This window comes from Tinamus guttatus, unplaced genomic scaffold (assembly GCF_059628265.1).
Source record: "Tinamus guttatus ecotype Peru unplaced genomic scaffold, ASM5962826v1 Tinamus_guttatus_pri_ptg000297l, whole genome shotgun sequence".
NCBI classification, from domain to species: domain Eukaryota; kingdom Metazoa; phylum Chordata; class Aves; order Tinamiformes; family Tinamidae; genus Tinamus; species Tinamus guttatus.
Window position 1 is genome coordinate 1557507 of NW_028288831.1, and position 14279 is coordinate 1571785.

General features: G+C 46.9%; 1 protein-coding gene across 1 annotated transcript; it reads right to left on the bottom strand.

Annotated features, from left to right (window-relative positions):
- Positions 1 to 295: 295 nt before the first annotated feature.
- Positions 296 to 9075, bottom strand: LOC104572063 (CMP-N-acetylneuraminate-beta-galactosamide-alpha-2,3-sialyltransferase 4-like). The gene is made up of 10 exons (XM_088527963.1): positions 8985 to 9075; positions 6744 to 6798; positions 6289 to 6345; positions 5612 to 5739; positions 4670 to 4733; positions 3684 to 3779; positions 2893 to 3085; positions 2412 to 2540; positions 756 to 902; positions 296 to 403 (listed from the first exon to the last, which is right to left on the bottom strand). The coding sequence occupies exons 1-10, from the start codon at positions 9061 to 9063 to the stop codon at positions 296 to 298; spliced, it is 1056 nt and encodes a 351-aa protein (XP_088384089.1). The 5' UTR covers positions 9064 to 9075.
- Positions 9076 to 14279: the final 5204 nt, after the last annotated feature.

Consider the following 14279-nt stretch of genomic DNA (forward strand, 5'->3'; position numbering starts at 1 on the left):
CTGGGGACCAGCTGGGAAACCATCCCAGTTTGGTACTTTATACAAATAACCAACAAGAAAATGACAGCCTGCTCCAAAAGAGGAGGAAAAAGAAAACCATTGCCTGACACTTCATTCTCCACTATGGCAGGCAGTAGTGAGAGCTGGAATGCAACAGGGGAAAGGACAAGCTCTGAATCCCAGGGCTCATTTCCCACCCCACATCGAACAGGATGTTTCTGCTCAGAACAACCTGAACAAGGGCAAAGCCCAACTGGGACCACCAGCAGTATCTGTAGGAGGGCAGCAAGCAGCATCAGCGGTCCTGGGCCCGGGAGGAAGGCTTGCCAATGTCAGCAATCGCTCCCTGCTGGATCATTTTCAGCAGCCACTTTCTCTCAGCAGTGATGTTGTGCTGAAACAGCTGCAGACACAAGAGAGCCAAAGTTACGGGTTATTTCTTACAATGCTCCTCACGCTACCCAGAAGGCCGTGGATCCCACCTGACTCAGCCTCCTCTGCAGCACTTCCACTGTTAGGGCTGGGCAGGACCCATGTCACCCAACAAGGACTGCCAAAACACACATGGAATGAGCCTGTGTCGGTGCTCAAGGTCTTTTCTGGGAAGAAAACATTCCTTCTGGCATGTCCCAACGGGAATGACCATGGGTAATGCTGCTGATAGCTACTACAGCTCTCAGCTATCTGCATCCTAGCTCTGTCCGCTAAGACCGACTGTGAAGAGCACCTCATCCTGAAGGGGATGTGTTCGCTACCTGTTTTCGCAAGGGGCGACCCGTATTGTAATAATGTATTGGCGTAGCATTGTCATGGTTGCCAGGGTAACCAAAGCCTGCAATGTTGACCTCTTGGCACACATGGAGGGCTAAGTTCAAAGCAATGATTCCCGTGGTGGCATATCTCTGGGAAGAGAAAAGAGAGAACAGCTGTTTAGCATTTCAAACTCCTACTTTTACAATAGTGACATCAGCAACCAGCTGGGACCAATAGCTTCCCCCACACTTCACTTACTAAAAAAAAAAAAATACATAAATAAAACAGGACAGATGCCTGGACAGAGTCCCTAGAACTCAAGCAAGCAGCATCTTATGAGAAGGTGCTGCAGAAAATAAGGGTCAAGGAGAATGTGGCCTCTGGGATGCTACAATAAAGCATTCAGCAGAAATCAAAAGGTTTCAGATGGAAGGAATCAGCACGCTTTTTGACAAAGTGACATCCATGATGGAGCCCATATAAGTTTTCTGCATCTATTTTTTTTACCATGTGCCTCTTTTAGGTGTATTCTCTACTGGAGACCTTCATATGGTGCCTAATCTCTAATCCAAGCATTAAATGCCTGTCCCTAGCCTATGTGTTACAAAAATGTTCTTTGTTTGTGTAAAGTTAACATGCCCATGTACAAACACACACTGCATTAAAAGCTTTGCAACTGAGCAGAACAGTAACCACGCTCACAGAGCAGTTGAACATGCTCTTGGTCCCCCAAGCCTAGCTGAGCACTTAACACTCTCCACCTGGATTGCCCCACTTAGCACCTTTAAAGCATTTTAGCAGAGAAATGTGCTTTTTAACAGCATTTCTACAGTATTCAGGAGACTTGGCATACAGTCTCAGTCCAGGACAAGAGTTACTGCATGACCTTGGAAAAGGTTATTTTGCCATACCAGACTTTAGAGTTTCTCTTGGATTTGTTGCAGATTTTAAATATCCTGGTGGTGCCTGGTAGGCTTAAAGTTAATTAAAGATTGCACAGCACCATCACAAAGATTGTCAAGACCAAAGACAAAGTATCATTAGATTCACTAATGAAATAACCCTCCACCATGGAGTGGATGGGAAATTTGTGTTCCAGAAGCGCTGGGCATAAAAGCAAGCCTTAGGCCAAAATTCTGCTAGATTTGAGTGTTTTAAAGGAATGCCAACCCAAATTCCTCTCATTTTACACTAGCTAATTACCAGTAATGGTTTATAGACAGGAGCCTTGAAACCTATGTGAAAGGGCTTATATGACAAGGCTGCTTGTCACAACAGGGGGCCAGGCTATGTGATGTCTAGAACTCCGGCCAGAAGTGCAACTCTGAAGTGATTTGAATGCAGAATGGCTAAGGGTCACGGGGCAGAATGACAAGAATGGTGCACTAGTGCACAAGAATGGTGCACTAACACTGCAGTGCTGTGACAGGCCAGAAAACTCTTCTGTTTTTTGGTAGGAGCAGTGATCAAAACTTGTAATACCATGCTGTCAGGAAAGAGTGCGTTTACTAGGGAAAGGACTCGCTAATCTAATCAGCAGGCTTTCTTTCTTTCCCCATCTCTGCTGTCCAGGACTTCTCTCCATTCAAGCAGTGAGGTATTAGAGAAGACACAGAATACTGATAGTTATCCTTTTGCTTTCCAGGGTGAGATCATACCATACTCCAAATATTCAGCTTCAGGAGTTTGTACGTTGCTTCATAGATGACATACGGGTTGAGAATACGCAGGTAAGAGACATTCCCGTTCCATTCCCCAGGTGGCTGGCGCCAAAATCCCACCTTTGTCTGTAGGGAAAGGCAAAGAGAGAGAAAGAGACATTCAAGGCATGTCCATGCACACAAGACAGTGTCAAGATAAAGATTTAGCTACAATCTGTTGCTCTAGCTCTGTGCTCAGAACGACATACACTCTGGCAGAGCAAGGAAACTGCAGTTCTCTTCCACTTATGCCAGTGCAACTATCTGCAATGTGCTTGAGACTAGGGTGTTTCTAATTAATGAAAAATAAAGTCTCAGATCCACTGTGCAGCTCATTAAATATTTGAAGGACACATGACTATTAGAGCAATGAAACATATCATTCCAAGTAACTTGGTTTCAACTTGGTTTCAGCTTTCCCTCATTTAAGACATCTCACCTTATTCCTTGTTTTCAGCAGTACCTCCCTCAGCCAGATGAAATCTGCTGGTTTGAATGGGACAAACACCATCAGTGTCTCATTGTCATTGTTTTCCAGAGGGTTGGGAAGAGCTGATTCAGGGAAGAACAGACGGATGCTGGTTCTCTCACCCACATCTTTCTTATGCTTCTTTACTGGAGCATCATTTAACCTGAGAATCAAAGGCAGAAGAGCAGGATTTGTCCCTGGAACAATTTCAAACCATGAAAGCAGCTGTCTGCTGTCAAGTGGAAGATGGGCCATGTGAACTCACATGAGGGAATGGATACACACTATGGTGCAACCTTATGACTTGGTTCCACAGAACTGAATACCTCACACATGCAGGAGTACTTCCTCCCCTTAACAAAAAGGCAGGCAGTGGTGTCAGAAAACTGCCAGTTTTCAGAGAGGGAACTGAGGCACACAGAAATTAAACGACTCTCCCAAGTTAAAGGAAATATGCATCTAAAGTTGAAATGCAATCAAAGATTTGGCATTGTCAGGCCTTGAACCAGTCCTACAACATCGGGATTACCAGCTGCTATTGAGTGGGGCACTGAAACTGGCTATCCAGGCCCCAGGGAACATAACTGTAAATAAGTATAATTTTTGACTCCTGCAGTGACTTGCAATGAGTTGCAAGAAAGTCATTAGATTATCTGAGCTGATGGATCCTAGATGTTATGTTTGACAGGCAAGAAAGACACATGCACATTATCAGCCCCCAGGTTCTGTCTAAATGTTGGATTCTATTAAGAATTCAGTACCTTATGATAACATCGTGAGAATCGATCTTTTTCCCAAAGTGTTGGCCATAGATGGAGTAACCGTTGCCGACCACAATACACCTTTGGCACCTCAATCTGAGGAAAAAAGACTCCAAGAGATTAAGTCCTTCCCTTAAGTTTCTCCACCAGGTTAGAGGAGTATCCTTGAGGGCTTGTTTGATGTGCTCAGGTAACTTCCTGAGCAGTATGAGAGCAGAGAAGCCCTAGGATCCTAGTAGGATTCTAGCTCTGTCCCAGCCACATAGAGATGGGATTTATCTTAATGAGCAAAAGGCATTGGAGTGTCAACAACATGCTAATAAAGCTAACTGGAACCTCTAGTCAGCTAGAGAAGAGGGCAGACACAAGGCACAAAGGAAATGGAAAGAGAAAGTCAAGTAGGGATGCTCAGTAGATCAGTAGTTCTTAACTTGGAGGGTGAACCTCTGTTTGAGGTACAGAGTACACTGGGAAGAGACAGAAAAAGACACCACAGAAAATTTTATCTAATTGTGCTAGGACAGGAAAGAAGAGGGTTTCCAAGCTCAGAAGTCTTCCAATAGCTACAACAGGCAGTGCATTTCAGTTCCCCTCTCTCTGAATGCAGGCAGGCAGAACATAGGGATGGATATAACTTTGCAGGCCCTGGACTGCCATATTTGTGGTGGAGTTAGAACAAGAGAAAATGAATGGGACAGGGCAACACTGAGAACAGGGCATAACAGAAGTTAAAAGGGGGAATAAGTGTGGATCTAGCAGCCTAAGTTAATCAATATGAGAACTTATTGAAAGAGTATATTTAAAAGGGAGAGAAAGAGAAACCCATTGAGAGAGATGAGGAGTGTCAGGAGGAGTGAGAGGCAGGAAGAGCTGTGAAATTGAGGAGTAAGAGAGAACTCTGAAAAGCTTCAGAAACCAAGTCTCTCAAACCACCTCCCTCACACTTCTACTCCCCCCCAGACCCATCCCCTGCCCAGTCTCCGTACCGCGCAAAAGATTCGGGCAACTCCTGCTCTGGAAGAAGCTGCAGTGTGGCAAAAGCAGAGAGAACTGAAAGATACGAAGTAGATGAAGGGTTATCTTCAAGGGTTAACAGTGGCCCCACCAGTACCAACAGGAGACCTGTTCTCTCAGGCTCTGAGAGCCAGGTTTCACCACTTCATAAAGAGCCAGGACGCTTTACATGGGACAGCATGATCAAATACTGTTCTCGTTACAGCCACCCCACCCAACACTACCAACACAGACCCCCCCAAGGGCATGCTCTGCCCACTCTTTGGGGCAGGGATACCATCTAGACTAGCTGTTCTCCATTCATTTTGGAGAATGTTTGAACTTGGGAACTCTTTGTTCCCAAGAGTAATGATTCAGGAAAAAAAGGGCCCGATGTTGCCCTGTGGAGGAAGCACTGTGAATCCAACCAATCTGCACCCTGAGGTATATCTTCAGTTTAAGAAGTCGGTTACCACCCTGCTTTGTCAGAAGTTGCCACATATTGTATTTCCCCAATTGAATTTGCCCAGGCTATTTCAAGGCAAACAGGTTACCTCAGAGCAGCACTGCAAGGCGTTGCTCTGCATTACCTCACACTGAAAACAGCAAGGGACCCAACCCAATCAGTTATTCCCTCACAGCTGGTGTTTGTTAACTTCTGCAGTGGATCTTGCTCCATCCATAAGAGCATTTCTGTCAATCTTCCTCTTTGCACCCCACCTGGCATAGTTAAAAGTTGGAATTAAAGTACTATCTCCTTCCTCCCCTACCACCATGATGGAGTATGCCTCAAAGGCATCCCAACTATCCAGCCTAGCCCTGCTAAATGGACCCTGATTTATTTCCATCTCCTCTGCAGCACTCCAGGAAGAGGCTCTTCAGTTCACAGTGTCCATCCACAACATTACAGCACTGACAGCAGAGCGCTGTGATACCTGAGTTCCGTAGCCCAAAGGGAAGGGTATGGAACCACAGAACTCTTTCAAGATCACTTCTGAAAGGCCTGTCCATAAGCAGGTACAGGGATTTGCTGGTCAGGAAAGGCTTCCAATGAGGTTCAAACCTGCCAAGGGAGATTCAGAGTGCCAGTAGTTCAGGGAAGAGTAAAGCAGTCGCAAAGTATCAGACACAAGGACTAGGGCATTTGAAGCAGACTGAATGATGAAGCGCTTTGGAAAGCTACTGAGCTATTCTGAAATATTTCCCAGAAATGACCCACAACTTATAGTTCTTACGCTCACTGTTTCTAACCCACCCTCTGGGCAGCAGTGACAGTGTACAATTCCAGTTACGCTTCCACTTTTATCTACTCATTCACTTCACAACAAAACCCACCCTTCACTGTGCACGGAGCAGTTCAACAGTGCATCTCTTCCTCTCTGACTGCCCTTCAGATGACATTTTACACATGCATCTGTATTGCACCATTCTGCTGACTTGCTTGTAACAGAGCTAAGATGCTATTGTGCAACATTAGCTCAAACTAATGCTGCTTCCTCTCCTGCATATCTGCATCTAAACCCCAGGCTGCCAGCCCCCACTCATCAGCAGCCACTGAGAGCTCAGTCGTCTCCCACCAAAAATCCCCAGACAAAAACCATAATTGACAAACCTTCCAAGAAAAGGTTTTCTCCACACAAAGCGTCTCCTGCAAGCACCAAGGCGCTTCCTGTGAAAGACACCGAGCTCATTTCCAAGCTTGTAAAGCAGTCCAGGATGCCATGATACAGGAGGGATTTGAGTTCCTGACCATGTCTGCCCCCTCCAAAGAACATGCAAAGAGAGTCTAGCTAATACATCGCCAGCCCTATCACTACTGTTTCATCCTGCAGTTTTGGTCTGCCGTACCCTGGATTCACTGCCAGCAGGACACAGTCCTCCAAGCCTCCAAGGACTCATTCTGGGGGAGCTGTTTCTTATGCAGATGAGAAACATCTATGTCACCTTAGGAAAAGGATTGCCTCTTCTTTCCACAGTGATGAATCTTTCCTCTTCCATGTGCCCCATCTTTTGCCCAGACCACAGTAGCACTGAAGTAGGAAAAGGGAAGAAGAAAAGATAACTTACTCTGCCTGGCTTTCACCTGACTTCATCGCATAGTGTAGAGTCTGCACATACAGACCTGCTGAAGGCAAAGGAGAGGCTGAAACAGGCCACACAGCTACATGGCAATATGACTGCAGGTAGAGCCATCCCACTGCACAGCCCACAGGATCTCTCCCTCCGGGCAGCATCACTGGAGCCTCTCCAGCCATCGGACCTGAAGACCATCCCGTGTCCCAACGGGTAAGGATAACTCGCCAGCTCTAAGCCTCACAGTGCCCCACAATCATTCATGTCAGTCTTCTTAGGATGTTACAAGGAACAGGGGACTGCGAGGACCTTCAAGCAGCCTGTTACATGAGGCGATCACTTATTGCACAAACAGGCAGCAAGATGCAGCAAGAGCTGGCATGGTGCTGGTATCAAACCCAGAAGGCTGAGGACAGCACAGACTAACAGCAGTAAGAAGAAAGGTATATGCAAGAGAAATCCTCCAGGCCTGGCCAGGGCTGCTGCTTGGCCTGAAATCAAGGGATTCATGCCAGACATAACAACATCTAAAATCACCTTAATAACACAGACATTAGCTTGTCTTAGTTGTTCTTCACTTTGAGCCAGGTGCTATACTGATTCGGAGGTACAGTCCAGATTTCCCCAAGGGCTCTGTGCCCTCATTGATGAATTTGGGTCTGTGGCTGCAGAGGGAAAAGGCTTCTCTACCGTTTACACCAGCCTATCATTTGCTGGACTAGACCCTGACCAGAAAGAAGGCATTTAGGAAAGGGAAATTATAACCCCAAAGAGCTGAAGTGCTGCCCATGTGCTCATGCAAAAGGGAGGACAGGATATACAGATTATCCAGTGTTAGCTTTGCTCTTTCTTCGGGGCATTTAAAAATTAGTAAAGAGATTGTTCTGATTGGAGATATAGACTTCTGATTTTTCTCAGCATTTTCTGTATTGGACCATGAAGTCACTACATTACTGTGCACCATGGTCACCCTTTCCTTTTTCATGAAAATGACAATGGTTGCATCCTCGTCATTAAGCAGCAATTATTTTTCCTGGGACAAACAATCAGCCTTTCTAATGATGGTATGAAATTAGAATTGGTTTTCTCTCTGGAGGTAGATCCCAAGCAGTTACACACGCTCATACAGGTGTTGTCTCAGTGGGTCTGCGCTGGACCTTCGGCACACACCACACAGAAGCTTTCATCAGGCCAGTTACTGCTGGGTTGCTACACACAACATAGGCAAACACCCACCTTTGGACCTTAATCCTGCAAGAGCACAGCAGCATTTATCCAAAGGTGACTGCTAGACCTCCCACACACGCACAGAGGGTTTTAATTTGTGTATCACATACACACACAGAAGCAGATTAACCCTCTTTCAGCCTCCCACAGCCCTGTGCACATAGACCATTGTGGATGTCAGCCTCGAACTGGTGTTTTAAAGTATGAACACTTTTGAAAGAAGTTATTCTACAAACATCACCTTATCGTCCTTGCTACAGATAGCATTTGCAGGAGTATGCAGGGGAGAATTCAGTGAATCACCACTTGATTGTTTTACAGTTGTGTAAAACGGTAAAGAGATTTTTACACTTCGGAAAAAAAGCAGTCACCTTTTGGATGCTTTTCTTCTCTCCATGCTCCCAATGGCATACAAGATGACTTAATTTTCTAAAAATACACTCTAAACAAGCACAGCTAAAGCCTCTCGGAAGAAGTTTTGCTTTTATTAATGACAAATTCAAGAGCAATGTCTGTGCCAGGAGCAGATCCACAGGAGAACAGGACAGTTCCACATAGGGGAAACTGCTTGTGGTGGGATTGTTTGCAGGATGGGTCTCAATATTTGGAAAATACAATCAGTACAGAGATACACAACTGAAACAGCAGTGCAACTCTGGCTTCTAGTCTGCTTGCTAATCCTTCCTGGAAATGAGGATGGCAACAGCCAGCATAAACAACCTGCATAAACCAGGGGAAACAGGGGGGAAATAGCCCCTTGTCAACCACCTTTTCTTGTCGGGAACACATAAAAGTCCAAAAAATGCCCCTTATCTCAGTTTTTAGGGAGACCTAGGGCTGTGGATATCTGATTTATGGACACCGATCTCCTCCCTCCACTCTTCCATCACCTTCCATTTTTGGAACCAGTCTCCAGTGTAGACACTGGGGCCTGGAGAAGCTTCTCCCTCTGCACAGCTCCTAGCACGACAAGGTCCCAGGGCTCAGCCTGGATCAAAGTTTTCTTACCCACAAACAGCAAGATCAACAGTTTTTGCCACTGGAAACAAGCCAAGGAGAGTTTCCGCACCAGGGATCTGGTATCCATGCTGTCTCCATACACATTCTGAAAAAAAAAAAAAAGAGAGAGAAAATTCATCAATCCAAACAGGGGTGATTAGGAGTTGTGCCATAAGGCTTTGTCCAGAGTTTTCTCAGAGACAGATGGACCCACAGGCCTAGCCTTCCAGACGTCATCCTCAGTCCATATAGCCCGGGTAGCTACCACACGCCTTACCAGTCCACTAAGGCCCCTGTGCAAAGAGAACAGCCGTGCTGAGCCAAGCTCTTCACTTACCACTATGGCAGGTGGTCCAGCCTGTTAAGGCACTGGATAAACCGGCACATCCCTCGGGAGACAGATGTCCAGGTGATCTTCTGCAGGTCACCACAGGAAAGCTCCCCCTTGCTTCAAACCTCAGAGGTGACCTCTGGACCTACCACAGTGACAAGGACAGTGCACTACCCACAGCTACAGCATCCCCACTCAGCCCTGGCAAGTGCCCAGCGTCAGCCTCACTGCCACCTGCCTGCACAAGATGCTGTGGCTGCAGCTAGCAGCCCACGAAGCGCCAGGAGCAGCTTTCACAGGGACATTCCCTTCCTAAGGCCTTACAGTTTGTTCCTCTGACAACAGCAAATGCAGTCCACAAAGCACTGGTTTGCCTGCAAAGCAATAAAGACCCGTGATAAATCCTCATAAGCCTGGGAGTTTGTAGTGTTTAGGTGCTTGAGTTTGACTGACAGCTTTAATTATATAGGGACAGCTCTGCAGATCACATAGACAATTGCTAGCTCAGGATGGTTAAAAAAAAAGAATAATATCCTACTGTCTTGAAGGGATGGTGCGGAAAGTAAGGGCTCAGCTTACCCATCTGATGGCAATCATCTAATTATCCTCCGTGAGCAGGGGATAGAATCCATGCTCAGCTGGGGAAAGCACTCCGCAGTGCTTTCAGTTTCCTGTCTTCCCCCTATCCTCTGGCCTGAAACTTTCCCTTTGCAAGGCCAGTTAATTAACCTGGGCAGCTCTTCTTGCTCAGTGACACACAGCTGAAGCACGTTTGCCCCTGAAGCCCGAGGCTGGTGCCTGCTGCACACCTGGGCTAGGCAGTGGAGCTCTGGTGATCAGGGCAGCACCTGCGATGCGTTAAAAGAGAGGTCATAATTGGCCTCATGTGCTTTGGGAAAGGAGGGGTTTTTTATTTATTTTATTTTATTTTATTTTTTTTTTCGTTCTTCTTTCTCCTTTCTCCCCTCGTCTTCTTCTTCCTCTTCCTTCTCCTTCAGGGAGAAGCTTTAGGGGAAGGGATGGGGATTGTTTATGAAAAGATCTTACGGGTTTAGGGAGGCTCTGAGTGCAGGCTCACTCCAGGTACATGAGCGTGTCGTGTCTGTGGGTCTCTATGTCTCCTTCTCGGGCTGCATCCTGGCTTCCTGCACTTAATAACACAAGGAAGAGAAGAGCTCTCTTTCTTACTCTTCTTCCTTGCAGAATCACATGGGGCTTCCAGTTAAAAATGGGACAAGAGGTTCAAGGAAGGCCTCTGGTTGCTCAGTGGAAATGCACTGAGCTGCTTCTGGGTTTCCAGATTCCTTGTGTTTAGCACAGCAATCACCGCACGTGCGCATGCTCCGAAGTGCTTCTCCCTGCCCTATTCTGCTTTTCTTAAGCCTTTCAGGTTTATTTTTTGCAGAAGCTCTTTCTTTTTCTGTGTGATACTTTTGCTTTTCCCTCTTAATTAAAGCATTTGTCTCCACAGCAGGAATCACAAACTATGTGGCAGGCAATCTTGATATATATTTTAAAGGAGGAAAAATTATTTAGCAGTGCAATTATCTTCAGATACACAGAGAAAGCATCACTAGCCCTGTCCCCAGAAACCAGCAAAACTAGGAACAAAAGAGATACAAGGGAAGCTACTCATTTAGAAGCTAGAAATAAATGATGATTATGTTTTTAATTCCATGCCTAGAAATGAAGGGCTAGATTTTTTGGCAAAGCAGCAGCCATTCCTTTTTAAACCTAAAAGCAGGCGCTTTTCCCTAAAAAGCTCCAAGAACCGGGAATAGCTAAACTCTTTTGAAAATCTGCTGCTTAGTATTATCTCTGGAGAAAAGCTGGCTGCTAAGCAGTGGTGAATATCTACTTTTGTCAAAGTTTAATTGGGATCTGAGGGCTGCTGCAAATGTAGTCGGGATTGTGAGCGCTGATTGTATGTTGAGTTTGGACATTAATTCCTAGTGCTGTGCTCTATGTTTCCTCGGCTGTGCACATGATCTGAAGGGACAAGAGTCCATTTATTTCCATGCCTCAGTTTCCCCCTTTGCAAACTGCAGATTATCATGATCCTCTTCCTCACAAATAGGCTACAAACCTGAACTCATTGGCACAGAGCAGCTGCTATGAGTCACTGCAGCAGGCCAAGAATAACTTAAAAATACCTAAAGACATGAGCCATTTTCTGTTCTTCAGAGAGCAATTGATTAGCTGAGCTAGACTGGGATTTTTGTCCATCAGACAGTGCAAACTTGGGAAAAAAAACGGCCTAGAAAATGAGAGTGCATTCCCTCTGATTCTCCTTCTTTCTCCCCACACTACTCCTAGCCTCTCCTTCCCTTGCTTCCCCCACCAAAAAAATACAGAAAAATCAGATCTATTTTTTTTTCCACATCAGCGCAGCAGGAGAGGCAGAAATCAAATTATAACCACTGCACTCAATGCCAGGAGGGTAGGTGGAGACAGCAGAATATTTTGCTGGAGGTTTCAAAAAAATCTATCTTTATTAAAATAAACAAGTGTGAAGGAAGAAAAAGAAAGAAAATCAATCAGCTGGATTTAAAACAGGAAGATACCAAGAGAAGTGTACTCCATCCAGAGATGGACGAGAGCTGCACAAGCCAAAACCCATCAGTTCTTCCCCTCTTTTGGATTTTTTTTCCTTTTTTTTTTTTACTTCTTCTCCTAATTCTGTTCATTTTCTTCTGGATATTTTTGTTTTTGCTAATTATGGAAAATTGCTAAAGTGAACCTTTTTTTCCTGTGGGGATGACAGGAGGAGGAAAGGCAAATCCATCTAACTTATGCCAACTAGATAACTCAAGGGGACTGTGTTCTGCCAGATTCCTACTGGATCTGGCAGTATTTTGAGTGAAACTTGATGCGTTTATCCTCTTTAGTTCAGTAGCAGTTTTCTAAAAAGATGAAATAAACGTGAATAAACAAATATTTCTGGGGAGACTTCCATTCCTGTATGGATTATCCCAGGGGAAAGAAAAAAAAAAAGTCCTGTGTGTTGTTTTGTGTTTGTCTCTGTGGTTCTCCTCAGTCTTCAGCCAGAGGATCAGCTGCTCCAGGAACCAGAGGACTGACTGATTCATTCGCTCTCTCCCAAAACCCAGTTGCTGGCAGCAAGATATTGTCATGCAAGAGCTGCACCAGGGCTTCCTGCCGCCCCGTGTGGATTTGAAGACTGTCTCTGCCTGCAGGAGCAGGAGGCAAAGCCAAAGCGGCGGCAGCAGGGTCTGAGCGAGGGCAGCTCCCCTAAGTGCCCCAAGGTTGATGCACTTGATGCCTATGGATCCTGCTGCTGAAATTAGGCTGGGAGCTGCATTGCCACCTGCCCCAGCATGGCCTAAGCCCAGCGCACCGCGCGTGTAGCCACAAGGAGCCACAGCGTGAAGTATCTACCGGGAATTTTGGAAGAAACCAGCTCAGGGAGCCTGGCAGACCCCGCGGTGCCAGTTGGTGCAGTGGCACCACCGGTCTCTCCCTTCCCAAGGGGATCAAGCGCTCCAGCAGCTCATGCTCCAGCCGGGCAGGAGGGCCGCTCGCCCTTCCGCAGCTCGGCCCTGCACAGCCGCTGTGCCCGCAGCAGCTTCGCCTCCCTGCAAGGGTTAAAAGCCCAGCCAGCCGCAGAGGAAGCGCAGCCGGTTTGCGCTCCTGCAGTGCCATCGTGTGCTCTTCACATGCGTTGCAAAACTCGGCAGGCGCCAGGGAGGCAGCAAGGAAGTGCCCTGCTAAACCAAGTGCCCCTGCATGTCCCTGGGCAATGCCCACCCCAGCTCCTGGCAATGACGGTCCTGCTTGCCCAGGAGGTGGCCCCAGGTGGGAAATGCTGGCGATCTGCACGCAACATGCACTGAGGTTTGGACACAGGGAGTCCTGTCCTGTGATGCTTGCTGGAGCACAGACCACTGACTGCTCCATACTTTGCAGAAAGTTGGCTCAGTGTCTCTATTATAACTCAAAACTGTAAGACCAAGAGGGGGCACAGGCAGCACAGCGTTACATCAGCTTGCCATGACCTTCTTTTTCCTAAAGGAATGTAATCAAAATGTAATCTAATCACCTGTGTAACAAAAAGGTGGGTAAACACGGAGCTGGAGGATCCACAGACACATTCACGGGCCAGTTTGCAGGGAGCACTCCAGCACGGCGGGCACCCAACCTGAAACGAGTCCCCTTCCCTTGCAGCAGCCGCTCTGCTGCCTCGCTACACACATGCAGCAGCTGGCACACGCTGGCATGGGCTTTGCTGTCCTCTTGCCAGTGTTGCATTATCTTTCAGTGGCTCTGCGTAAAACAGATGATTCCATGGGACTGGGGAGGTATGAGACAAGCAGGGCATGTTCCTTGGCAAAGAAGCCTCTGAGCCCGGGTGCAGCACGAAATCGCAGCTGAAGACAGAGAAAATGTTTTAGCAAGCTCAACAGCGTTCACCACACACGACTGAAACCAGCCCCACGCTTCATCAAAGGCTGGTGAGATCTCAGAGGGGCTAGTTCAGGCTTCTAGGCAGGAGCAGCTCCAAAGCAATCCATCTCTGACCACAAGGCCAGCTGGGTGCTAGCTCTGCCATCCCCCTCATTCCTGCTCACCCAAAGGGTTTTTCTTGCCAGCTGCAGCCAGAAGTCCTGTTTCCACCTCCATCTGCACTGCTAGGCAGGCCAGGGAGGTGCTGCTGCCACTGAAACAGCTCAACACACTCGAACAAACAGGGGACACAGCCAGCCTAGTCCCCCCCACAAAGGAGCCATAGAGTGGAAAATAGAGATTTTGCCCTACACTGCCCTCTATTTTGCCTGAAAAAATTCCTCATCATGGAAATTTCCCAGCAGGCCCTTCTCTCTGCTTAATAAGCCCTGCTCCAGCGTGGCAGGTCCTCAGCTCCTGTCAGCAGGCACCGTGCCACGTTGTTAAGCAAGTCCATAGGAGAGAGCGCTCATTAACAACACCAGCAAACGGCGTCACGAAGCCTTGAC